Below are 27889 nucleotides of genomic sequence, written 5' to 3'. Positions count from 1 at the left end.
CCCCCACACAGCACACACACACATAAATAGAGCCATTCACTGATTATATATAGCTAATTGGCCTTGCTCTTGGGCTCTTGAGTTCAGTGAACAAAGCATTGCTTAAGGGAGGATAGAAATTGGAAGACAGCCTAGAGAAAATATCTGTCTGTGTGTCATACTAGTACACACATGCATGCCTGCACACATATGCAAGAATACACACAACCAACTACATCCACATCAATTGCATTTTTAGAAAGAGAAAAAAAAAGAAACCTACACAGATGCACAAACATACACACACACATAATGCAAACCCCTCCTCAAATATCTCCAACCCTGGCTTCTTGCCACTCTGTTGCAAAAATATCTTCCAGGATCGGCCTCATGCATTGTATTCTCTACCTGCCCACTCACAAACATACAAGTGTACAAGTAGCAAAGTAAGCTAAACATAGTCCTTTTTTTCTGTTGACTCATCCTTATGTAATATTGATTTTTTTTGTGTGTGTGCGAGTTTGTGGGAGAAGGAGAGACAGTACATCTCTATAAAGCTCATCACTTGTGCTGCTGTAGTTTTCAAGGGATTGAGTGTTATAGTTAGTAACTAATTCCAAAGAAGAAAAAACTCACCTCTGCATTTGATTCATTAGAAAAATAGTCAATGTTTTGGTCACAGGGAATTTCTCAATACAGAAAGATCTTAAGAAAGAGAAAGAATTCTTAAGAAAGGTCCTTGACCTAAATCTTGACTGGTGATGAATGTGTGTGGGAATTGATTTTTTTTTTGTCTTTGGAATTTGGAATTTGGAATTTGATTCACTGCATCACAAAGAGGCTAAGCAAGTGGTGTGTGTTGCCTTCTTCTCTTGAGTTTAATAACTAATTACCACATGAAAAATATTTGTATCTAAGAAATATGGCACATTTTCTGATAATTCTGATATTATCTATTTTGTTAGTAAACAAATGAATGTACATATTTAAGTATGTTCCACAGATGCAAATGTAAAATATACAGTATTGACTGACTGCTACAGGTTATGATTATCATGTGTTTTTTCAGTCGAGAGATACTTCAAGAGGTGCTCGACACAGACCTAAGCAATGAAGCTTTCCCTTTCTCTTCCCACAAAGTTGTCAATGCAGCAGGGCATCAGGTGAGAACACAAAATACACACACACAAACACGTTTGGCACCTTTTCTAATTTCTGCAGTAATTGGATGTGGTACATTTATCAGCTTAAAAATAACCCCGTCAGTGCAATTTAAATAAAAAATGCCATCAATACTTATATGCAAATAAAACTGGTTTATTATTTCAAAGAGACTGTTCACTCTGTGTGTGTGTGTGTGTGTGTGTGTGTGTGTGTGTGTGTGTGTGTGTGTGAGAGAGAGAGAGAGAGACAGATGGCATGTCTCAAGGCATCCTAGTGACTTACTTAGATGTCAAGTCTGTCCACATTTTTTGTTTTTCTCCACCTCTTTTTTCCTCCTATCTTTTTCTACTTCTGCTCCTGAGGTCTAGCAGCTCACTACTGAAAAGAAAGTTTATAGTGTGTTGTTTACAAGCACTGGGAAAATCATATATTTATACTTGGCTGTATATTTCATTCCCTTTTCAAACAATAATGCTGCAATGTATGCTGCCTGTGGCTCTGGAGATGACCTCTACGCTGAGTCCGGCCTCAGATCAAAAGAGCATGTTGAACAGGCACATGCAGCGACACATATGTCCACACACACTTGTTCCGTCTTTGTTGCTCTTGCATGAATTATGCAACGCACCAGTGATTGCAGACAGCATCTTCTCACTGCTCGGCAGGAGTGCTTGTGCATATGCGTGTGTGTGTTTGTGTGTGTTGCTTGTGCTGTGTTCCAGCTGGTAACTGGCCTTGTCTGTGTGACATTTTAATGGCTGCACTGCTGCGAGAACAGAGCTCTCTCTCTGCCCTCTGCTCCCCTCATAGCTCATTAGATTGTCTCTCTCTCTCTCTCTCCGTCTCCCTCTATTTTTCTAAGTTGCCAGATGCGAGAAGAAGCGAATGTGCTGGCATGCCTGTTAGGTTGTATGAATTCATGTTTATATGCATTTCTGTTCTCATGTGCGCTTGTGTTACGTGTTTGATGCTTGCCTGGTAAATGTATGAGTGACCGTGTGCATGAAGCATGCAGGTGTTTGCGTGTGTTTAAGTTGGTTATTTGTGTGTCTGGTGGAGTGTGTGTTGTGAATATGTGCAGGCATACATGCACTTTGCTCTCCTCAGAGTTTCATGGTACATATGGGTGCAGGGAGAACCTTGGCTGGCCAGATGGCCCGGCTGCCACAGCACCTACTGGGAAAACTGTTGGAGAGAGCTTTCTCTCCTCATTTTTCACTCCCTTCCACATGTTCTCACTTGCGTTCATTCTCCTTTTCTCTTCAGCGTTCCCTCTTCACTCACTTGTACTTTTTTTGCATTTTAAACATTTTTAAGAGACATTCCAGTATGACTATTGGTCACATGATAACATTTTACTCACCACCTCTGCTGCAGAGATTTGGGTAAATTCACTTTGAAAGAATAAGAAAAACATCAATTGGGGCAAAGAGCATGGGCCTCCTACAGCTTTAAATGAATAAAGAACATGGTTCATGCCTGCAAAATTACAAATTGCAGTAATAAAGCTACACAGTACATGCAGGCAGTTTCCATAGGTTGCCTACGATTGTCCTACAACACCTACAGGGACTACATTCTGTGTTTTAGTTTTGGTCAGAAAAACTAGTTTTTGAGATAATATCTGTTAAATTGAGGTTTTATGGAAAGCTGTAGAAGGCTTGCTCTCCTTTGCACACTGGCAATGGAGGTCATGAGTAAAATGTTATCAGGACCAACCATCAAAAAATTATAAAGAGTAATAATTTGCTTGTCAGTTTTTTCTTGGATTCCTTATGTCTTTTTTATAATATCAGTAAGCCTTTTTTTGCTATTATATTATTATTCTTCACTCTTGTACATTTCATCTCAGTCTGTCCTCTCAGGTCCTGCCTCTACCTATTTCTCTTTTCTCTGTCCCTTCACTCCCTCCTTACTCTCCTTCCATCATGTCCACCTTTTTAAACCCCAGCAGTGTTTTTTAATCTCTTTGAAGACTTAAAGCTTTTTGGACACAACATTCATTTCTGAAAGGAGATTACATTTTCCCTGTTTCCCTCTTTGTGCACCTTATCTCATCTTTGTATCTATTCTATTCTCATTCTGCTTTCTGGGTTTTTGCTCTATCTCTCTTCCTGCCATCCCCACTCTCTCTCTCTCTCTGCACAACAGAAGCACACGGAAATTGCTGTTAGTATTAAAATGCATGACAAGTAGATCCGGCCCTTGAAAATGAAGTGTTGGTGTTTGTGTGTGACTGTGCACAAACAGAGGAAATGGCAGCTTGGTCCTCTACGTGCCTCTCTCCATCTCTCTAAGCCTCCCCTCTCTCCTTTTCTCCTCCAGGTGCGAGCTATGCGTCTGTCATTTGTTGGAGAGCTCGGCTGGGAGTTGCACATTCCCAAAGACTCTTGCCTTCCTGTCTACCATGCTGTCATGGCCGCTGGTGCAAAACACGGCATTATCAATTCAGGCTATAGGGCCATCGACTCACTCAGCATAGAGAAAGGTAACTTTCAATCTCCTCACATGACAGTTTTACTGAAGTTTAGAAAGAAAATAAAACAATTAAGTGTAACATCTGTATAAGAGCCAGTCAAGGTGAATTATTGGATTATCCTAATCACATGTTTATGCACATTTATAAAGTATGATAAGTTTGATCCAAATACATGTAACAAGTTCTTATTTAACTTTGCACTAAGCTGTAGCTTTGAAAAGAATTCTGTACTGCAATGCTTGAAGGTTGAATCAGCTTATTATACTATACATAAGGGTTCTGTTTCTCAGGCAGAGATTAAAACTTGCCCCAGACCAAAGACAAGAATCTGTGAAAATATTCTTTGAGAAACAGTCTAGTCTTGGATCCGTCTAATCGGCCCAAAATGTGCCACTAATAAACAGAAAACATGTTTTTTGTTCATGTTTGCATTCCTTTTGTGTCACCTCTCATAGTCAGCACTGTCTCCTCTCCTCTTCATCAGGGTACAGGCATTGGCATGCCGACCTTCGCCCAGATGACACACCCTTAGAGGCAGGACTAGGTTTCACCTGCAAACTGAAGAGTTCAATCCCATTCCAGGGCCGGGATAGGCTGGAGAAACAGAAGGAGGAGGGTCTGAGGAGGCGAATCGTCTGCTTCACCATAGATGAGTCAGTAAAGCTTCTGTTGTGACATTATGTGTTTGTCAGAAGGAAATTAATGAAATGCACAAAATGTTCAGAAAATGAGCATTGCATGAGCATGAGATTTATGCATTTAGCAAAAGTGCAGTGAGAAATTGTAAAACTGATGAAAAAAGATCAATATATGTTTGTATGTATGTCTGAGAGCCAGATAAACTGTGAAGAGTTTAATGAATATTTCCAAATTTCACTGTTGGAATATTACATTCTAGAGTTTATTAGTGAATACGTTCCTCATTTCTGTCTTTTTCTATTAGATTTTTTTAAGGTTTAAAGTATTTTACTTTATTGAGACTCTAAGATGTGATTCCAACGTTTCAGTGCTGTGAAGTGAAAATCTCACAACTCTTTGGTGGTTATTAATGTTTAATCTACAGCTGGAGCCTTACATCCTCAAATGAGTTGAGGAAATTCTACAAACCGTACATTTATCAAACTAGTTCTGTACGCTCAAAAATAATAGTCTAACTAAAAATCCATGTTTTTTTTCTTGGTTCCTGAAGAGTTTGAAGATGTAAGTGGACCTGACAAAAGCAACATGACATCCTGAAAGCATTCCTCTCTTCATGTGAAAGAGATTGTTGGCATAAACCTTTTGACACTAATTTAAGTCTAACTTGAACTGGAATAGTTGATGTTTGTGATTTTGTTGAAGAAACCGGGCGTGTGTGGTGTGTGTGTATTTGTGTGTGAATACATTTAAGCTTTATTTTTCTCTTTGCTCTTCTAGGAAAGAACCAATGTTTGGTCTGGAGGCTGTCTTCCGTAATGGCGTTCCTGTTGGTCACCTACGGCGCTCTGACTATGGCTTCTTCATCGACAAAACTATTGGTTATGGATATATCCGCAACCCTGATGGAGGAGTGGTAAGAGCTTTAAACAAACACATGCTTACATATACCCCCCCCACACAAACACACACACCATAAAATGTAATAGTAATATTAATTCTTACTTTACTATGATTCATAAGTTCAGTTTTGTTTTCTGAGCTGTTACTTGTTATTTTGATATTTTAACTCATATTCAGCCTTTTTTTTTTTTTTTTTTTTTTAAATCACAGCATCTTTTACTAGCAGGGTGAGATAATCACTACTTTTCTCCCATGTTTGCAGGCACTGAGTAGAAATGTGTGTCAGTATATTGAAAACAAGACCGGAAAAGGCAGATTCTTGCATTTGCATTACAAAAACATATTGAAACAATTGGCAAGCAAGTAAAAAGATCACACAACTGCTTATTGATATTTTTTTTTTGTATAAATTTGGGACTCAATAATAGAAAATTATATTAGATAGGGGCTCACTGTACACTGAATAACAGGTTTTTTTGGCCTGCATACAGTTTTTTGTGTCTGTGTTCTTTTGTGTTTGTATATGTATGTGAACAAAAGACACTTGAAAATACAGACACTCACATACAAACACAGATGGAACATCAGAGAGAAGAATCGAAAAAGTTGAGTGTTCAAAGGCAAAGTGTGTGTGTGCATACATGTATGGCTATCATTGTGAGAACCAATTTCAGTTTTATTCCTCAGAAGTGAGGACATTTTAGGAAAGTGGGGACATTTTGGCCTGTCCACTCCTCACTGTCTGACACATTCAAAAGGCTGTTTGAGGCTCCAGACTCAGTTTTAGAGTGAAGGTTATAATTGGGTATAGGTTCAGTTTAGGGTAAAGGTTACAGTTAGACACAGTCGTGTGTGTGTGTGTGTGTGTGTGTGTGTGTGTGTGTGTGTGTGTGTGTGTGTGTGTGTGTGTGTGTGTGTGTGTGTGTGTGTGTGTGTGTGTGTGTGTGTGTGCGTGCGTGCGTGCGTGCGTGCGTGCGTGCGTGCGTGCGTGTGTGTGTGTGTGTGCGCGTGTGTGTGTGTGTTCGCATGTTTGCCCTTGCATTTGCGTGTGTGTGTTCAATCTGTTTAATTTCCATCCCCGAGTTGTGACCAGCGACAAAAAGCCGATTGACCCTTGGCTTTGTTAAGCACTTCAGTGTGGAGATGCACACACACACAAATGCAGACTTGTGCACAGTGACACACTCATACACACACACAGAGACACCAGGCTGAATCCAGCAATGTGAATTCCCAGTCTGTATGCTTGATCTCGTTATTTCTTTTTCTTCCTTTCCTCCTTTTTATATATATCTATACTTTTTACAGTCAAATATTAGTACAGTGGAGTACTCTATTAAAAACGATATCTCTTGATCTAATTGGCTGTCAGACTTCCCTGTACAAGCATCAGTGGTGTTTGATGAGTAAGTGTGAAAACATTTCATATGTTTTAGAAAGGAAATGAAAAAGGCAGTCTAAAGTGTGAACTGCATAAGTGAGATTGTGCACATCATCTCATTACAGCAGAGCACATCTGACATGCTACCTCTGCCTGCACTAGATGCTGTTCATGAATGGTATCAGATTTCTCTTAATTAAAATGAAAAAAAGAACTCTGATGTTTCATTGTTGTTGTCAGTTTAATAGGAACATCTGACTAACACTTGGGATCGAGAGTCTACATTTCACTTTAGAAACCTGTTAACATTTTGTATCTTAATAGAAAGTAGTAATAGTGGCAGCATGCCATTAAAAATCAGCATCATTGCTGATGTGCCTTTGCTGTAATGTCATAAGGCTGCAAACGTTTCAAGCTGGAATGAATTCAGCTTTATCCCTGAATGTGGCTGTTAGTTAGATAGCCTTTGACCACAGCGCTGTTCCCCTCTAAAACCTTCAACATGGAGGTAATTAAAACTATGTGGTGATGGGAAAGACCGAGCTGTGTGTGTGTGTGTGTCTGTGTGTGAAAAAGGGAAAGAGCGACAGAGTGACAGATGAGTGGGAGAGCTGGAAGGGAGGGTAAGGGGGGTCAGTCAGGAAAAAATTTGCTCTCTGGGTTACGAGGGAGCTGACATTGACTCATGAGTGAATGAACTGCTTTCAGCGTTGTATAACTCCTGCACTGTTCTCTTCTGTCAGATACTGTATGAGTGCCATGAGCCAACACTTTTTTTTTTTTTTTTTTTACATAGAGTGGAGATCAATAGGTCATCTAATTTCTGTCTCTGCTTTAATCTCCACTGTCTCCTCATCTTCCTGAACTTAAATTTCCTGCCCTCTCTCCTTTTCCTGCTTATCTTCCTCTGTTTTTTTTTTCAATGCTTCTTATCCCCCCCCCCCCACCACCACCACCAATTTCCATCTCTCTCTTGTCTTTCATCAGGTGAGTGCTGATTTCATAAAGAGTGGTGAGTTTACCCTGGAGAGGATGGGAGTGACGTACAAAGCCAAGGCGCACCTCAAGTCTCCCTTTGACCCTGAGAATAAGCGCGTCAAGGGCATCTATGCTTGAGTTGGACCACACTCGTGTAAACACTGAAACAAACACACTTCTGGTTGGTGAACAACTGATTTTACTTTTTAGTCTTTACCTGTCTGTCTCAAACATTGATCATTTTATTCAGATTATATCTGTGATTTGATGGGACAGGAACTTGTACACTTTTAAAAATTTTATGGATGGTGGAAAATCTGTATCAAAAATATCAGAGAGGTGCTGATATGATGAATTTGGTATGAATGTTTTACTGTTGAAGGTGTTTCATGTCCTCGGCAACATGTTGAGAGATAAATAAACTGTATATCCCTGTGAATGCTCTCATGTGAGTATTACTGTCAAGAGGTTAGGTAACGTCAACATCGTATTATCTTCAATAATCATTTTAACCAGTTCACCTGGATAAACCAAAACTATTCAGTTGTGACCCAGCTAACATACATAACTTTAATAAGCCCATAGCTTTACAGGATTGATCATAAGGGCTCAAATAACAGCATATGATTAATTTTCAGTTTAGAAACAAATATGTGTTCATGTCCATCAATAATCAAAACAAGGTCATTCAGAATGAGGTATTAATATCTAATTCAGTCAATTTGTTCAAGTGATATGCTTTGCAGGCCTCCACTGAAAACAGTGCATTACCACTATTTATCTTATATTCAGCTTTTGTGAAGAACTTTAAGCTAACATTCATTATTATAGGTTTGATGGTGATTTTGTATGTGAAAAACATGCAGATTTTGCTCTTTTTTTAGCCCAATTATCAGCACTCAGTCTACGCTTATTTAATTTGCATGTGTCCTTTATTTGAAACGGGCCATTATTAGAGTCAGACTGTTAATTCTAATTGTGTCTTAACAGTGCAGTGTCTTTTATACTATTCCATTGCTGTGATATTTTATTTCAAATGTATCCTATGAGGATATGAGGACAGCAACCATGAGCACTGTCCTGTGAGAATAGAAGAGTTCTCAGACTACAACCTATCCCTTGAGGCAGTTTGAGTCAGATTACAATGACTGATGTTTGTGCTGATAATAATGACTAAAAACAGAGTTTTACTCGGTAGTGTGGTAGCAAGTGTTTGTCAGAGTTAGGGAGAAAAGGAGGAAAAAAATACCCTGAGGCGCAGTTTACCAGCCGGGGACAAAACACTGTAGAAGAAGAATGACAGAAACAGACCACAGTTATCAGCAGCCGTTACAGATAGAACTCATTTGTTTTCTGATCCGCCCCCCCCCACATACCCCCTCTGCTGTGCTCCAACTTCAATGCTCTTAGGGTTGTTTTTTAACAGATGCACTGTTCTCTAAAAGGGCTTAAAGAGCTCTCATTTCTTGTTTTGGTGATAAATCAAACAGAAACAGACAACAGTTATCAGCAGCCATTACAGATAGAGAACCCATTAGTTTTCTCATCCGTCCCCCCACTTTCCTCCTCAGCTGTGTGCCATCTCCATGCTTTTAGGTTTGTTTTTTTAACAGATACATTGTTCTCTAAAAGGGCTCAGCAGCTCCAATTTCTTGTTTTGATGATGAATCAAACTTGAAATTTATTTTATTTTATTTTATTTTGTATTTTTTGTTTCACAATAAAGCCCTCCCAGCAGTAATGGCTTCACATTTACTGAGAAGCATCTCTGGGAAACGCTGAGCAATAACACATTAAGAACCGTCTTTGCCTCATTAATTAACACTTTCAGTTCTAAAGATGAGCTCAGTGTAACGCTATAGTGAGCGTCGTACAACTCATCTAATCAATGCTGTGGAAAATTGAAAATGTGAATTATGCCAAGTCGTCCACTATAGTCCCTACAGCTTCTTAGGGACAAACCTTAATTTGAGAATTTACAGAGTATGTACATTGAGACTTAATGGTGCTAACTCGTGTATTTGCTTTGTGTGTATATATACGTAAAAACTAAAAGGGCTAACATGTTTTCTAGCTACAGGTTTCTGTGTTCATAATTCATGTTCGTTTGATTGAAAATGTCTTATTTTACTTTCTGTTGTTGTAGTTAAACTTGACTTAAACAGCAAAAGGATGAATCAATAGTTAAGCACCTTAACATCTAATCATGTTATGCAGTGCAGATGCAGCTATGTACAATAATTTAAGATATTTAGATAATTCTTTATTTACATGAGTTTCTGCAAACTAACTACCAAATTAAGTTTTTTTTGCACTTATACAATTCAGTGATAAAATCTACTTTCCATCCAAACAGAAAGCAAAGTTCATCATATATTCTCTATGTGAAAAGCAGCCAGAAAGATTTCAAATAGAGGCAGGCATTTGTATGTTTAACCACTTGCCTCTCAGATGTGTGTTGCTGCATGTACAGCACAACATGTTTACTAATGTGGACTGATTCATTGATTCTGCCAAAAAAAAAAAAAAGTCATTAATCATTGAAATGGTTATTCTCAGAAGGCCTAGCTTAAATAACTAGATTTATACAGGAAATGTGAAGCAGACTTGTAACACACTATCACACTATAACTGTCACCTAACACAATGTGTCCACAGGGTTTTTTTTCCTAATAGAGTTTATGTCATTTTTCTTAAATTCTTGATGAGAGTAAGTGTGAAAAGTATTTAACAATGCTCACAAATTCACAATGCTTCTTTGGACAATGCATTTATTACTATATACTGCCAGTGAAAGGGTATGATGACCAGTCAAATTGTAAACTGAGACGTCAAGCTCATTTATTCTGTCCGAAGCAATAATACATTTTCTTTTAACTGTCGACATTATTGTGACTTTTTTATTTTATTTTTTTTCAATTGAACGCACAAAAAATGAAGCAAACACACACAGGAACACGTACAGTAGCCAAGGAGATACTGAAATAAAAGTGTTAAGCTATAAAACTTGTTTTGCCTATGAATGAGTTATTCATAATGGAACTGTTTATTAAACACTAAAAACATCCACCAAATAACAATGTGTGACGCATATTTTTTTTCCCTATTAATTCACTTTTACTTTCATGACATATGAATAGGACTTTTACTAGCTTGTGTGTACTAATAACACAGACAATGGGCATTTGCATAAGAATATACATATAGCAGGTGGCAGAAAGCCCAGCATCAATCCCCAAACACACAGAGCTAATTCTGCCAAATCACAGGAGCTACTTCAGTGTTCCCCAGGTTAGGTGCCTTCTCTCTGGGCTGCACTATGCATGCAGTTTTTCAAGCTCAGACTGTGGGCTCAACAGGCCGGCTGGTGGGACCCGCTCTTCCCTCACAGGGGTAATGAGGTTTTTCGAGGACGGTCGTCACCTCAGGTACAGGCTGTTTGTCCCACTCTCCCTGGAGAAACAGATATATGATGTTATTGACATTTGATGTGTTGTGTGGTTGTAAAAAAAACTTTCAAATAAGGACAAAATTGGTGCTGTCCTTGATATGTAGACAGCAGGTTTTATTGAAGTAGTTGCACCATTGTGACTGAACAGTGAATCAAACATAGTCAACATCTTAAAAAATACACTTGAGAACACTTCTTTTTATTGTTTTGGCCTTTAGTACATTTTTCTGTAGGCCACAGCTGTAAAACTAAAAAAAGGCTGCTCCCCTCCCTGTTTACCAGGCCCTGTTTCTCAGCCTTGGTCTGTGTTGAAAGATTCATTTCAGTCCACTGTTATGCCAGGTTGACCATTAACATATCACTCAAATTGCACAACAACCTTGTTTACATTGTGAAGTTTTATTTATGCTTCATAAATAATTTGCTATTGTGATTCATGATCAGCTTTTCTGCTTATGATATTGGTGCTGATTATCTGCATCTCAAGCTGTAGTCAGACCCAAATGTGTCAGGTGTGGTGTGGTGTGGCCAAAAGCAGGAGATAAGAAATCCACAGTAAAGTAATTCATAAAGTTATGTAAAATATATGATGAATAAAGGTGTCTATGCCGAAAAAAATCTTGACTGATAACTGGCATTGATGAGCAACATTATGTCCCATCCATACTGAAGTTCAATCAGACATGGGCTAGAAATGAATATGGATGTCAAATCCGGTCTGACTGAAACACAGCACTGACTATAAACCTACTATTGCATTACTTTGAACTTCCTCCAAAATATCTCGATAGTAGTTGTAGTCACAGTCTTCAAACTGCCTGTCAGTGGTGACTAGGCATGGGATGATAACCGTGTTCAAGGTATACCGCGATTTGAAAAGCCATGATAACCGAAACCGCCAAATTTTCTGTCATACCGTTCCTAAGGTATGAGCTGTTATTTGTCTGGTCAAAGACAGAAAGTGGTTAGGGTCAGAAATCCCTCAGGTGGTGCAGCTGCAGCAGCATAGAGTATCACGACCCCTCACACTGTCATTATAGATTCAGGTTAAATGAACATGTCTGTCTTTATTTTTCTTCCTTTTAGGAACATTTTAGAGCTGTAATGGCAATACCGCCATACCGTGAAACCGTGATATTTTTTCTTATGGTTATCATACCGCCAGAATCTCATACCGACCCACGCCTAGTGGTGACACCATTAGTGGCGTCAGATCTAGCTTCAATAAGGACCCCCATGTTTGTTGATTTTTAGTATTTATGTACTGTATGTAGAGATTCAGCAGTATGCTTTGTGAGTTATTTTCTTTTCCTGATCTGGATTTCCCTCCTACATGTTTTGTTGCTGCTGATTGTTTCACTTTGTTATCTAGTAGCCTACTCTACCTAGTTGTGCAGCTGTCCTTCTTTGCACTTGCACGACTGTGTGTGTGTGTGTGTGTGTGTGTGTGAGAGAGAGAGCGAGAGAGAGATTTGGGACTCACAGGAAAGAGGCTTGCAGTCGACTGGTTGCAGTGCATGGAGTAGGGGGATGTATTATAAAGGGTGTCCAGCACCTTTGTAGTGTATGGGTCCCACTGTAGCTGGGAGTACTGCTCCGTTACATCAACCTCACCACACACGCACTGGTCATTTCCTTGGAACCTGGAGAGTTTAGAGGGAGATGTTGAAGGGAAATCGATTAGAAAAAAAATTATAAAGAAGGAGAGGGAGGCAGAGAGAGATGGAGAAAAGAATGGCAAGAGAGATTGAACAAAAAAAAAGCAATGAAAATCAGTGTTGGAAGAGCATACTGTAGTTTCACTTTAAAGGACAAAGCTCCTGGTTTTCAACATTAAAAAAGTAATCTGGTTCCTGGGAGTGAAAGACAAAGCGGGGAGGGATGAATACTGAAACAAAAATTGCTTAGTCACAGGAGATTGAGAGGAAGATGCAAAATGGAAAAAAGGGAATGAAGGACAAGAGGAACACATGTTTTTTAGAAGGGAGGGAGAGAAAAATATGTTTTGTGCATACCTGTTAATGGAGCTGAAATATTTCTGCAGGTATCCGGGGTCGACATGGCTCTTACAGAGCTCCAGCTGAGTCCGAGGGTAGTAGTGAATGTAATTAACACACATCTCTTCCATGATGCCAAAACCTCCCTTAGGAGAGAAAGGGATTTGGAGGAAGATGCCAAAGAAGACAAAGTTGTAGCACAAGGAGCAGATGAAGGTATTAAGTGTGGGGGAGAGATGGGAAGGATTATGAGAGTTAAGGAAATATGGTGAGATTAAAAGAAAGAGAGATGGAGGAAGGAGAGCGATTAGAGGAGTACTCAAGGTTTTTCTGTTGTGATCGCTCAATGTGAACTTTGGCAATGTGAAAAGAGCACTTTATGGTAATAGTGTGCCGCTCACCACAGTGGGCTTGGTCCTGTCTTCTGTGTTATAAGTACACTTTGTTATAAGGACGTCCCCCTGCAGGATCAAGCACAAACACACCATCAATTTGCTGTTATTTAACGTTGGACAAAGAGTACTACAGATAATTCAAGGTTACTGAGAGAAAATTAATTATTTAGGAGAGGCTAGTGGCCAGTTAGACAGCATGTTGCTTTGTTGAGCACAGCTGCTGCGGTTTTGTCTGGTCTGTCTCCAGGAGGGACCACCGGGAATTTCTGATCACAGCACTGATTTTACAGCCTGTCCTTATTTTCACTCCATTTAAGCGTCTTGCAATATTTATATGGCAGCAAGGTGCTGTAATTGAATACTTTAACACACCTGGCACTGTAGTTTAGAAGAAGTTGGCTGAGATAGCACATAAAAAAAATTCACATTCTCATCTAAATGTAATATCTGCACTTTGGAAAGCTAAATTAGTCATTGACTTCATTCATTTCAAATGCAGGCATGGTCATCAACTTTGTACTTACAGGTAAAACATTCACCATTTTCCTCAGAACGCGGATAGTCTATAAGATAGAGCACAAAAACAAATACATTAAAGCAAAAAAAAATCAAGGCTCTTGTGATATGATGAGAGTGAGGATTTCTCAATTTACAGTTCATCGACACTTTAAGTTTTTCACAGGTCAGAATAAAATTCCTCCAGCTCTGGAAAAACAATGATGAAGTAGCTAGTTTCTAGTCTAGCATCTTAATTCTGTACATAGTGGGACACATTGTTCACACTAGGTTTATTTCAAACACAGCCAGATAAAAACACTGGTTGCTCTTGATGCTTTCCTTAGAGGCAGATTTCATAGTTATTAACTTTGTGTGAAAGGCTTATTAGCTTTGCAGAGAATGGTCTGATAAAGTCTTCATATGCCTAATGAGGCTGCAGGGTTTAAAAAACACCACACAGGTACACTCAGACTAGTCCGCCATTGACAGCAGCTGGAGATTTTTATCAGGCAGTCTAGCAGATGTCCTTCTCTGCTCTGTGTGTGTGTGTGTGTGTGTGTGTGTGTGTGTGTGTGTGTGTGTGTGTGTGTGTGTGTGTACCTACCTAAGGATATTGCGCATAAATAAAACACAACAGATGTGAGCTGCTGTCTCTCAACAATGTTAATGCTGTTGTTTGTCAGTTGTGATGATGAGACTAATGAGAGTTGAGCTGAAGTGCAGTGAGTCTTTTGGATGTTGCCCTGTGAATGGAGACTTTAGTGTGCTATACCCGATGATGCCTCAGTTCATCAGACGGCTTTATCATTGAGGGCCAAAGACTTTCTATAGAATACCAGTGGGTCAGAAGATTGTACAAGAGTTCAGGCTATGCAGGTCATGGCTATGCAGGTGTTCAATCAAAAATAGTAAGATATGCTGTCCATTTTTATCATCAGCACTTGTAAAAAGGTCATATGAAAATGTTAAGCATGTGTTATGAAAATTATTACTACAAGAACCTGTAAAGGAGGTTGGTGATATTCTCCATTTCACACAAAAAACAGCATTAAATGATAAAAGTGCTGTTGTGTATCCAAAGCTTGATTCCTCTCTGTTGTTCAGGCACTATTAAAAACATCAGTGAGCAGCGTTGCACTGACTGACGTCATCCTTCATTATGATAAACCTGGGCGCTGTAGTTTATTACAGTTAATCCCACATTCACAATCATGCTAGTGTAAATACCCACCAGAGCATCATGCGTATTAATCAACCACTGAAAATAGTCCTCCCCAAAATAGACTAATTGTTCCCATGTCTGTAATGTTGTCTTAAAGGTACAGAACCCAGTTGTTTAGGGAAATTATTGAATATTTTTAAAGAATGAAACGAGACATTTGTGAGACGTGTTTATAGATTCATGTCTTCATTGTGAAGCGATGGGCTTGAGGTGAACAAAGTGTTGGTTTGGGACTGTTCATGGGATTTGACGATAATGAGAGAAATAAAGAATAACACTTTGATATTAGAGGACCAAAACTGTACAGGGGCCTCTCTTTGCCTGATTATTTTAAAAAATCACAAGGATATTATACTCACTTAAACAGAAATCATTTGAAACACCTTGTCCTAATTTTTCTACACTTATCTTTATTTATATATGGGTCATGTGCAGCACAGTTAGACACAAATTGTAAAAAGACTCTACTGTACTAAAATGTCAAGTTTTTAATTTAAAAGGTGCAGCAGAAGCAGCCAACAGCCTGCTTCAGTCTCCATTTCTCCCTCATTTATTGAAGATAATCTTTGTCCTTGTGGCACATGGCTTAGAGCGATGTTGAAGACTAATTCACTGATTCAGTCTTATACAACATGAGGTTGAATACACACGAAAAGATCTTTGTAACAAGTCCCTCTGGGTAAACTGAGCCCTGCTGTTGCTTACCTGGTAGTGAGTGCTGAAGTGCTGGTCCTCCTGTACCACCTCCAGCTCTTTGCCTCCCCTCACCAGCACTGTCTTTACCCCGCGCCCCGCCAGGTGGGTGTGCAGCTGGGACGCAAAGATATACATCCCTCCTGGAGGCAAAGCCTAGAAAAAAAACAGATGGACAAAGAGAGAGATTTAATTTAAACCAAACTCCAAAGATTTTTGTGCTCTTGGGGCCAAAACTTGAAACAACATGAAGCAGGCCAAATAGTTTTCATTCTTGTCATTTGGATGTTAAAATCATTCATACTTTAATAAATAGGGGGGTTAGTGAATACATACAGTCTGGGTACACTTGGAGGAGCAGTAGCCGTTGAGGTAGAAGGTGTGTTGTTTGGGTGGGATAGCCATGATAGGGGTGTAGACCAGGCCCAGCTCCATGATCCCGGCATCGTAGTGCCTCAGACTGGGGGTGTAGTGCAACCGTATCCCCGATGAGTCATGCCGGCCTGCATGAAGAATATCATGGATTATTAATGTATTCAACGTACTGTCAGATTGCTAGTACATCATATTAAAATGCTTGATACTCGAAACATATGAAGTATGCATGAATAAATGAATAATACATTTTTTTCAGGTACTGTTCATCTCAACAAATGTAAGATTCATGAGTGAATAATTACAAACAGGAGAGAGATTATGTCACTAAAAATTCAGTGTGTGGTGAGTGTGTAATGTGTATTAAACAGAAATACAATTCAAATGGCAAAACATTAGTCTACACTGTCTATAATAAGTTACTAAGAGGTGATTTTGGTGATATTTCTGATATGGGTTTTTTTGGGTTTAATTGTCCCCAGTTTGAGTCCATTGAGGGATCTATGTTGCATATATCATCCCTCATTTCTCTCTAATCTTATTTCCTGTCCACTCTCTTCTGTCAACTCTAATAAATGCCCCAAAACACTTGAGCACACCAGTGTTGCTATTATTAGGGTTTGACTTTCAGTGTCAGGGATTTTAAGTTGATCCAAAGCATTCGTTCTATTTTCAACTGCAGCAAAGTTTTGAGGAAGAGATAAGATGATATACACAAACGTAACAGAAAACGACATTAAAACAAGAAGGCTGTGTAGAGAATTAAAAATAGGTACGCGTGTGTATTGTAAGGTCATATCAGGATAAGGAAAGCAAAGTCTATAGTGAGATCAAAAGGTTTATCTGGATTTTTTTTTTAAATGAATTACTCTGTTGAAGATAAGCCCGGGGCTTGGCGGGAGAAATACAGAGAATTCTGCTGCTTGTGTGTGTAGAAGAGAAAGGAAACGACAGAATGTATTTAGTATGCTCAGCTTCAAGTGTGCAAGTGTGTGTGTGTGTGTGTGTGTGTGTGTGTGTGTGTGTGTGTGTGTGTGTGTGTGTGTGTGTGTGTGTGTGTGTGTGTGTGTGTGTGTGTGTGTGTGTGTGTGTGTGTGCGTGTGTGTGTGTGTGTGTGTGTGTGTGCGTGTACCAGATATAAGGAGAGGGTTGTGATAATGCACCTCCAGACGAAGGAACCTTGAGGAACCTGGTCCACCCATCGGCATCCCTGCATGAGGAGGATAGTAAAAAGCCTGCACGAAAACACACACACACACACACACACATACAGACACATCATTTTTTATTTGAGCACAGCTGGTTTGAAGTAACTGACACTTAATATTTCAAAGTCTTAATATCTAAACAATATGCACAACTTATTTTTACTGTTATATTCTGAGACATTTAGATATAGCTTATTGTTTTAGTGGAAGGAACCTTACTATAATCACAAACTGTGACTTTAAGGTTAGCTAAGTAATGTGATGATACATTTAAAAAATGTTGAGGAAGAAGATTTTTTTCCCACTCTGACATTCCATTCAAATCAGACATTGTTTAAGGATGACAGAAAGAAGTCACTTAGATCTATATTCCTGTGCAAACATGTACCACTTAAATGTTGAAAGACATATATTTGGCATATTTGAAGTCTTAAACCTCCAAATGAGAGGTTTTTTTTCATGCACAGCAGGATGTTAAAATTCAGTTTCAGACTTCTCTCCAATCATTGTCAAATCCATCCTCCATCCTTTGACAAGTAAGTGATCCCTTGTCAAAATGGGATATCTGAGGAACCACTATGACAGACTCACCTTTTAGGGGCATATTGCATAAATAATAGGTAACCTCTTGTGATAGACTACCAGCAAAAGGAAAGGGACGCCTGTTTTTTTTTAAAAATGCTGATTTTAACTGACACTATAATGAATGATAGTAATACAGGACAGACCATTGTAGATGCAAAGAACATCTACTATATGTCACTTGTTTTGAGTCTTCGGATGTTTTTCAGGCCTTTTGTGGATCTCTGCTCTTGCTCAAAAAATTTGTATTGATCACTTCTACCCCGAGAAAGGTTGTATTCTCATAAATGCCCCCTCTGGGAGGCTGGGTGAACTTGAGAGGTATGCTTTTTCTTTTTCTTGCTCTTTCACTGCATGGATTCTGAACTGTACTGCTTATAATAGCAAAGCCAAAGTCTGCTGATACATAGTTTATAATGCAAGAAAGATTTTTTTATTTGATCTTGCTCTCACGTCATAACACTAAAATCCTTAGAGACTAGCTTTCTCTCTCTCGCACACACACACACACACACACAGACACTCACACTCACACATACACACAATTTCTTTTTCTGCTGCTGCCCTCTCTCCTCGCTTTCTGACAGCGTCGTACATTATTGTTTTTATCCTCTTCCAAACTTCCCGACTCTCTTCCCTTTCTTTCTCTTTTGTGTTTTTTTTGCAAGGCAGCATTTCCCTTCTGATGTGGTGTCGAGGAGAATTAAACAACACTATTAAGAGGTGATGAAAGAGCCCTGAATATTTCCCACCTAATCTTGTCTTCACAGCTCACAGAAGGCATCCTGCTTGGTTTTGTTTGGCTGGCAGATAATCCAATCAGAGAGGGGCCATGCTGGCTGGGATACAGTGGAGAGCAGAGCAGAGAAATATGGTGACAGGCTCACCGCTCCTTGTCCTCTTTGCTTTATGTGACCTGCCGGCGGCTTGCTTGCTTCGTCAGCCAGCCGGTTGGTAGTTGTAGTATGTTTCTCCACTGACTTAAAGGATAGGTTCACAAAGTTTCAAGTCTGTCTTCAAACAATAGTTAGATGCTAAATTAATATTTAAAGTGTTTTTCTTGCTGTTATCATTCTCCTGTTCTTACAGGCCATTAAAAGATCCTGTCATGATGGAGACAGAACACGCAGTTCTCCGTATGTGCAAAAATGTATTTAAAAGTTCATCTGAAGTTAATATGAAGCTTCAGCCGCCCATATTAGTCAAACTGAGTTACAGTCTTTCTAATGCTAAATGAAGTTCAAAAAAGAAACACTCCCAGGGAAACTAAAAGAGGGAATTTTATACTAATAGGACAGTAACGTTGGAAGATATCCACTTTATTTGACTAACTTGGTCTGCTGAAGCAGCTACAGATAAACTTTTTTAATACATTTTTGCAAAAAATGAGGACTGTGGATTTATTCCCTCATCATTTATCATAGTAAGCTCATTTGGAGGGGATTCTTCAATGGCCACTTTTAGCAAGAAGGATTATTACAGCAAGCAAAACCTCTTTCAATGTTCATATGGGCACAGACAATTGTCTAAAACAGACTTGAAAAAGCCATGAATCTATCCTGACCTATGTTTGACTAGTTATGTGACTAGTACATATGAGGCCTTTTCGCTCTGGTAACTCCTGAAGCAAAGTTTCTGGTTCTTGATCTCTAACTGATAAATGCTCCATTATGATCACAAGCGAGCTAGTTGTTAACTTTGTGTTTGCTGGGCAGGTAGTGTATCAGAGATGTTCTTTGCCGAAAACAGCTGCTGAGGTGGATGAAAGTGTTTTTTAGGCCAGAAAATCTTTAAGAACGAGCTACTTTAAAAAAGGTTAGTTAGTTAGTTAGTTTCATAGATCTGACTTCACAGTTGGATGATAATTATCTGTGGGTTTTGTCAATTTGATCAATTTTAAATATAAAGAGAGAAGAAAGAAATACACATGGAGTCTAATACTACATACTACATTACTACTACTGTCTGTAAAATACTCATTAAATGCATTTCCAGATTGTATAAAACTCAAACACAAAATTACCAGAAGAAAATACAGTTGCATAACCTTGGAGTCTATAGCAGTAACTGAATTAGCCATGATGGAGCTATAAACATATATACATTCACATGTTTTTCAATGGTGTTACTGTGACTGTATTTGAGTGTCCATGTAAATGAGTGTGTGAATTTTTTTGCATGTGCGTGTGCTTCCCACGTACAGACTGTCTTCAGGCTCTTAATAGACTCGTGCTGTGTGTGGGATCATCTTTACAAGGTTTTCTGCTCGAATTTCTAGGCTTGGATGTTACTCTGGTAGGAGTTTCTGTTTATCTCTTATAATAGGTACAAAAACTGGACCAAAACCAAGCTTTATTCAAACTTTCTCTTTCAATTAGACACCTGTTATGTTTATTAAAAACTTTAGCATATACAGTATATGTCAATTATTTTTAATTGACTGTGTGGGTGAATGAATCAGGAGTTTGAGAATATGTTCAATGCAGTTTTTTTGTTTTTTCAATAATCACGCGTCAGAGGAGAGTCCTTACTGGGGTGAAATTAATAAAAAAGAGAATGTGTGTTCAGGGGTCTGTTTCCCATCATACCTCAGCGCCCATAGCCCACGCAGCTAGTACATGGCGACAGGAGTTAAGCTTGCCCGGTTTCATCTTGTCATCACAGGAGCCGCTGTACCCGGGAACATTTCGGACTTCCGGAGAGCATTCAAACACTTCTATGTGGTGCACAATGGCCTCGTTACCTGGAGTTATCACTGACTCATACTGACAGAAACAGAGAGGGAGGAAAAAGAAAGTTGTATGTGTCTGTATTGCTTACAGCTGTGACAATAGTTCTACCTCAGACAAGTATGGAAACAAAAACATCGGCATATATACACCAGATCATTTTCTTTCAACAATAATTTATGTTTCTTATTTCTAACTATGACAATGCAGCTGTTGTTTTGTGTAGCCTGACTGGTAAACAAGGAGCAATAATAGCTGCCTGTGCACGACCTCCATCTGAAACACCCACTCTGCTGTTTGCAAATAAACTCTGTGTAAGTGTTTCCATTTTTAGAGGTATTTATACCATAACAATGTGATTCTTCGGCATGTTTTCGGGCAGCTTCTGGATGAAGCACCAGTAGGTGGTCTCTTGGTTTGGGATGATGACATTTGGCGCCACTACATCCAGCATCTGCACATCTGGAGGCAGGCTTGGCGACGGAGTGTCGGGGCGCAGCATCAGCACCCTCTGCACTCCTGTGTGGATCCGAGACAGGTTGAGCTGCTCTAATGAGGCGAGCGGTTGATCCAAGAATCCATAGATGATGTGCACAGTTCCCTCCTGATCAATCAAAACCAATCAGAGAAGAAAGGATGTTTGATGGCTTCACTACAGAATGTGAACAACAGGCATGTGTATTTTAAATTAATAGTCTCATGATTATTATTTGGCTGAAATGCCCACTAAGGCAAACACAGAAAACTCTTCATTATGTTGTCATAGTGATGAGCATTGGTTTTGTGTTTGCAACTTAGAGGCCTAACGTGGTACCATGGAAACCATAATCATTATATCATATTGACTGCTCCACAAGATATTGTGCTTATCATTTCAGGGTTATGGTTTATGTCTACCTATTTTATGTCCACCTGAAACCATCATAATCAGTTTCATTTCTATATACTGTATATATATATTGTTTGTGGGTGTGTGTGTGTGTGTGTTTGTGTGTGTGTGTCTCTCTCTCTCTCTGTTTATCCTTCCCACACACACACATACTCAAAAACTAACTCATAAATTGGAAATACTGTGCATGCATCCACTCAAACACCATTGTCCCTGCCTCCCTCTGTCTCACGTTGTCTCGTTCCTCCTCTCACCACCTGTTAATTGTCAAGTTCAGTCAGTTCAAGACTGACAGATATTTATTTTGGCTGGTGGCCACATGCGACATACAGAGCATGCAATTGTGTTTTCCCTTGTGCCCTGGTAGAGCAGTTGGATGAACATGAATGTATGTGGAGAAAAACTCCTGACAGAAGAGGGCAAGCTCACACTATTTTAACTGATACAATAATTTGTCACTGTTTTTTTTAACCAATGTACATCATGTAATTCCATAATACTAAGTGTTACAACTATGCCAAAATCACCACATCAAGCAAAAGGACACACCAAATGTATCTAGGTAGTACACACTGTAAACATGAAACAACCAGAGAAGTGATCAATAGCATACACTTGCATTGCTGTTAACAAGTGAAAAAACAAACAAGCAATTTATATTCATATTCACAAATTGTATTATAAAAATTAATAGAGCCACTTTCGGCTCCCTGACATTTAGACACACACACACACACACACACACACACAAAATAAGGCTTTACACACCTCTATGACGTAGTCTCTGGGATCACAGGTACTGAATGGTCTCTTGAAAAGCAGGTAGAACCCATCAGACTTATTTGTGGCTCTGATGAACTCGTAGTCTTCTTGTCTGTCCGATGAGACTCTACCCTCACTGTCACTCCATGCATCCTGAAGGGGATTACACACACACACACACACACACACACACAGAGAGAGAGAGAATAACTGTGCAAAATCTAAGCATTGAATATCAAATATCAAATAATATATGATACATAATAATATATCACATAAATAAACCACCAAATAGACAAAAACTGGATCACCAAGTTAATTACATTATTATTCAATCTTTATGGAATAAACCTCACTGCAGTTGTATATTCTTCAAACCAGGTTGGATAATATATGAAGTGTGATGCTAAACATTTAAAATTATAGCAAAAAGTAAACATGATTGCTAAATTTTGTTTAAAAAAATGTTTGCATCAGAGAAGAAAACTCAAATGTCAAAATGTCACTGGACAAATAAATGTCACCATTTAGACAGAAACGTAATTTTACGCAGTTACATATCATACTTTATCACCACACCTTGCTTTCATAGACATGTTTCACAGTAGATTATAATACAGTTAATAAAAAGAAATAATCGAGACTGCGACTGTCGGCGTTGTGAAACCTTCCCCTACCAAGACTCTACCTTTCTGCCAGGAGGCTTTGCAGCAGCTGTGTCTATCCGCTGCTGTTATGTTTCTCACATTCATGTCTGTCCAGAATAGCATGTAAGATCTCTCTCTTTATTTCTGTCTCCATCTCTGTCACTCTTATATAACTGTTCAGTACAAACCGCAAAGATTCTGAAACCAACAGTTTTGAAAATATATACAGTATATATATATATATATATATGCATCTAAAAATATGAAGGAAATAGAGTATGTGTTCTGTGTGTTACATGTCTTGTATACAGAATAGCCACAAAGTTTGCAGAAGGCGATATTGCAGCTATGTAATTCCAACATTTTTAATTTCACAGCCTTAAAATGGAGATGGAGATTGACTTCATGTGTAAAGTTAATGTTGTGGTTATATTCATGTTAAGGTTCAAGTTAGGGAGGGTTATATTGACACGAGCTTGTGGTGTAGTGATAAATCTCTGATATTTAATGTCTAGCCAAATCTAAATTGTGAAAAAATATGTTGGGTTAAAGGATTAGGTCACATTTTTGTCGTATACCCATATGTACCATTTTTTTTATGTCAAACTAACCTTTAAAACCTTCAACTTATTTTCTCATTTAGGTCTGGAGCTGGAGTTGTGTTTTCCAAAGGGAGGCATGAGTACCCCCCTTGTCCATTAGTGAATTCCCGAAGCTGTCCAGAAACGGTCAAATAGATGACTCCCTAGAAAGTCTCTTTCTTGACTTTCTGTCTAATTGGTATTACCAATACTGTACAACCAATAAATGTGACTCAAGTCCTTAAACTGACTGAAGAAAGGAAAGAGACATATCTATGATATGATTCAATGAGACAAAATCTTAAAATGCAGTTCCCCATGGTCCAGGTGTGCGTGTGTGTGTGTACAGTATGTGTGTGTGTGTGTGTGTGACAGAGAGAAGTGTGACTCAGCAGTGACCTTTCTTCTTTCTTACTTCTCCTGAGGGATGAGAGACAGATGGAACAAGAGGAGGAAGAGGGCAGGATAGTGGGGCGGAGATCAATTAAACAAGAAAATACTAATAATCATTGCTACATTATCAGCAATTGATTTTCCAGCGCTGGCACATAGTTTCCAGGGGATTTGGGGAAAGAAATGATCAAGAAAACAAAGCTGAATTCAGAAATGAGGTAAAAAAAAAAAAAAAAAAGTTAAAGAAAATATTTTTGGCTTGTTCATACACTTTGTCATCTAATTACATTAAATTTAGTCACATTTAGTTTTATTATGAACCACCAAAATGGATTAAACTGAAATCCATACACCCAAATCCAAAAATATCATTAGATTATCACAATATATGTAGTCTATGAGGATTACTCTCAAAGGTAATTTAATTCTTACTGATCTAACTTAATGAGCCATGCCTCATGGCGGATTGGCACACTGATAATACCATCACATGCCTACCAACATAAGTGTGTTGGCACTAATGAGACACAACTATGTGTTCCCTCATTTCTCCTGAAACATTCAGTAGCCTCTATCTTTGTGCCTGGAGAGTGGCCTCTGGAGTCCTTCATGCTCCCTCTGGTCTCTGATCAAATCATAGTAGAAATGTACTGCAGAGATTTCCTGTGTTTTGTCTTTACTGAATAAGACCCCCCCCCCCCAAAAAAAAAGAAAGATGAAAAAGAGGCACTGGTAGAACTATGACAATAATCCCTTGTGTAACAATGTTACATCACCTTTCTAAATTCATTAAGATTATTCACATCTTTCATATTCCAGTTAATGTGAAATAAGATCTAGATTGTAGATTTACTTCATTAATGTTACTGTCATAATGGAACTAATTGGAAAGAACAAATTGGGAAACTTTAAAATAAATTGGGATGGATGGATGAAAAATATGTCTGACATCCAATGTAGTCTATGTACAACCTTTAAAGTCTTGGTTCTTATGTTAATAATGTAACAATCACGGACAAAGAAGAAGAAAATTAGAAAATATTAAAAAATAAGAAAAACATTTCAGAGAAAGATTCTGGCCTGACTCTGTCCACAATGGACATACATACAAATGAAGTAGAAGGTGAATTGAGTTTTTCTAGCAAAATTAATATTTTTTTTGGAAAAAAGAATATCAGGAAAATTCATAGAAAAAAATCTTGTGCTTGGCAAAAAAAATTGATAATTAGGCATTTTACATCTTATTTTACATCTCAAATTCTCGGCTCAAATTCAATTTTGATATGGTTATATCTGCTAATTATCCCCCAATATGAACTTTGGTTATTAGTGCAGTTTGAGTGATTCTCAATTATGAGGGGCCGATTACATCACTACTGACTACTGTGTCTGATTATGAGCCAGGCTGTCCACCAGCTCCTCATTCAAAAACACCAATCTGACACCCCAGGGACCACGGACAAATGAGCAACACCATGAAGGAGGGAAATTCCACTCCTTAAGGACTCTCATGTAATTCCCATGTGTTTATGAATTTTACAAGAGAAAAATCGGAAGCAAGGAAGAGAAACATAGTTTGATTTTCAGAAACTTGCTTAGTATTCTCACCTTTTTATAAGTAAGCAATGCCTTGTCTCAATCAGATAACATACATTCCCTATTGCTTACCCCAAAGTAGCTCGTGGTTCCAGAGTCCCACAGCACCACCAGGTCAGCGTTGGTTAGCTCCCCACGGTCAGACATCCCCAGGACCACGCCATGCCTAAGCTTTGCAATCCTCAGCTCCATGTACACCTCCTGGTTGGCGTAGCTGATGTTCCAGGCCAGTTGGAGCTCCCCACGTGGGTCAAGTGGCACACGGAAGGGCATGGGGAGAGGTGGGAGAGGGCTGGAGGGGTTTGAAGTAAAGCTGGACACTTCAACAGCAGTGGAAGGCGCCTGGTACGAAGACACCAGGATGACCATTAGGGTGGCCAGGGCAGTGAAGTACATGATGGTGACGTCCTGAAGGCGAAGGTTTTTATTAAAGATCCTCATAGTCCAAAAAGATTTTGTTTGTTAGAGTTTGTTAGTTTTGGTGATTACTTTTTATCTGTTTCTCCTTCAGTCAATCGCAATCTCCTCAGTCAGAGTTGATTTTAAATTCAGTCCAAAAAAAGTTGTGAGGATAGTTTTTCTCCTGTGTTGTAACAATGCTGTAGTTCTTTACAAGATGTAATTCTCCAAACACTCACTGGTTTTGTTTGCCTTGTCAGCTCGGCTCTCTTTGCTGGTCACTGTCTATCTCCCTTTCAGCAGTCAGGTGAGGTTGTCTATTCTTTTCCTCCTGCGTTTTCTATCCTCTCAGGCCCTTCATTTTCTAAAAAAGTTTTACTGTCTCCTGCGTATCATCAACTTTCCAGTCTTAAGGTTTCTCTGATTCCAAGTACTTGTGGATATTGTCTCTTTCATCTGAGATACTGTTCTGTCTCCCTCTCTGTTTCATACCCCCTCCCTGGTTTTTAAGAGACTCCACCCTTGTGAGTTGTCTGTTTTTATCCACCCTAATGGTATTACATTTGTTGAGGGAAATTGGATTGTATTCTTTAAGCCCTGGGGTCAACCATGATTCTGCACATCTGCCAGCCTCTAATTGATCCAAATTCAGCCATGGACATTATCAATGACAATTGACTTGGACTAACTAAACTTTATTGCTCTCTCCATCTCTGTCTTTTTTTCTTCAACAAGCATATGTCATACATTTCCTGACAAAGTATTCCATATAGTGTGCAACTCACCTGGCGTCTTGGGTATTTGATAGCAGGTTGATAGCAGGTTTAGGGGGAAACAAGCACTTGTGGAAGCGTAAACAAGGCATTAATGCATTACTCCCTTTCCTTAAGCCCCCGCCTAAGGCTGCAAAAGACCTAATCAAACTGTCAATTATGGGTTTCAAAAGCAAGACGGACACTTTCAAGTTGTCTTCAAAAGGTTAGTGAAGCCCCTGTGGAAATGTGTGTGCCCTTGTGACCATCTGTATGGTTGTATTTGGTGAGAAGCAGGTGAGTTAGAGCAAAAAAATGGATTCAGGAAAGATTTTTTAAGAGAAATTAAACAGTGCTCCTCAGCCAGTCCCCACCTTCTGCAAACATAAAAATATAGACAACATTTACTTATAGCAATAAAGAGCTTAACAAAAATGATGAATTACAAATGTGAGGACAAACAAGAGTACAAAATGACATAGAAAATGTGTATGTTACATTAAGAAATGGCAGACAATAAAACACACATTAAGGTTTTACACAGGTTATTTCTGATATTAGCAGCACCACTAAAGAGGGCAAAACCTGCCTTCCACCAGTTGGAGAACAACCATGAACCATTCAGCATTGCATCATCAAACAGGGTGCAGTCCTCTTGGCAACCTGTACCAAACTGGTTACAGTATGTAGTTTTAACTGCACAAAACCAATTTTTGTATTTGCATTGTTGACAGAATGAATTCTACTTAATACTACATTTTTTGTGTATCTCTTCAGTGAAGTTTATTTGAATAATCAATGTCACAGAGTGCTTTACATACAGCAGATACTAAAATACACAGACAGAACATAAAATACTGGAATAAAATTAAAATTTAGTGAAATAAAACTGCTAAAAAAATGTATCACGTATAACAGAAGCAGGTGCTGTGGAGAGCCAACACTTTTCATTCCAACCTTAGCGAGTCAATTCACTGATGAGGTCCTCTGCTCTACTTGAGGAAGTGCTAATCAGTCAATGGAGTCCTTGGTGGACTAAAATCCTGCAGACTATTGGGCCTTCCATTGCACATGTTGGCCACCTAAATATATTCAAGACATCAAGCATAAAAACTCAAATATAAATGAGTTTAAAGAAGCTATTTAAAGGAAGCTGTCAGCTTCTGTCTGAGGCTGCACACAGGAAGACTATTATGAGTT

General features: G+C 38.8%; 2 protein-coding genes across 4 annotated transcripts in view; one reads left to right on the top strand and one right to left on the bottom strand.

The window, feature by feature from the left end:
- Nucleotides 1-17654, top strand: part of sardh (sarcosine dehydrogenase) — a 50206-nt gene extending 32552 nt beyond the window's left edge. For 2 of the 3 annotated variants that reach the window (XM_053340204.1, XM_053340205.1), the window contains exons 18-22: nt 1049-1142; nt 3469-3631; nt 4107-4275; nt 5039-5174; nt 7530-9865. In XM_053340204.1, coding sequence (XP_053196179.1) covers nt 1049-1142; nt 3469-3631; nt 4107-4275; nt 5039-5174; nt 7530-7658 — 691 coding nt within the window. In that variant the 3' untranslated portion in view covers nt 7659-9865. Of the gene's footprint in view, nt 1-1048; nt 1143-3468; nt 3632-4106; nt 4276-5038; nt 5175-7529; nt 9866-17286 lie in introns of those variants that run through there. The other variant, XM_053340206.1, reaches the window with a different exon arrangement.
- On the bottom strand, nt 9875-25979 carry dbh (dopamine beta-hydroxylase (dopamine beta-monooxygenase)). Its single transcript, XM_053340207.1, has 12 exons — nt 25611-25979; nt 22328-22474; nt 21017-21274; nt 20530-20706; nt 17284-17386; nt 16113-16279; nt 15789-15932; nt 13888-13926; nt 13370-13429; nt 12987-13114; nt 12455-12614; nt 9875-10973 (listed from the first exon to the last, which is right to left on the bottom strand). Exons 1-12 carry the CDS (start codon nt 25977-25979, stop codon nt 10860-10862), a joined length of 1866 nt encoding a protein of 621 aa, XP_053196182.1. The 3' UTR covers nt 9875-10859.
- Between the last annotated feature and the right edge of the window lie 1910 nt (nt 25980-27889).

Source organism: Scomber japonicus, chromosome 19 (assembly GCF_027409825.1).
Source record: "Scomber japonicus isolate fScoJap1 chromosome 19, fScoJap1.pri, whole genome shotgun sequence".
NCBI lineage: Eukaryota > Metazoa > Chordata > Actinopteri > Scombriformes > Scombridae > Scomber > Scomber japonicus.
This window is presented reverse-complemented; position numbering and strand designations above follow the sequence as displayed.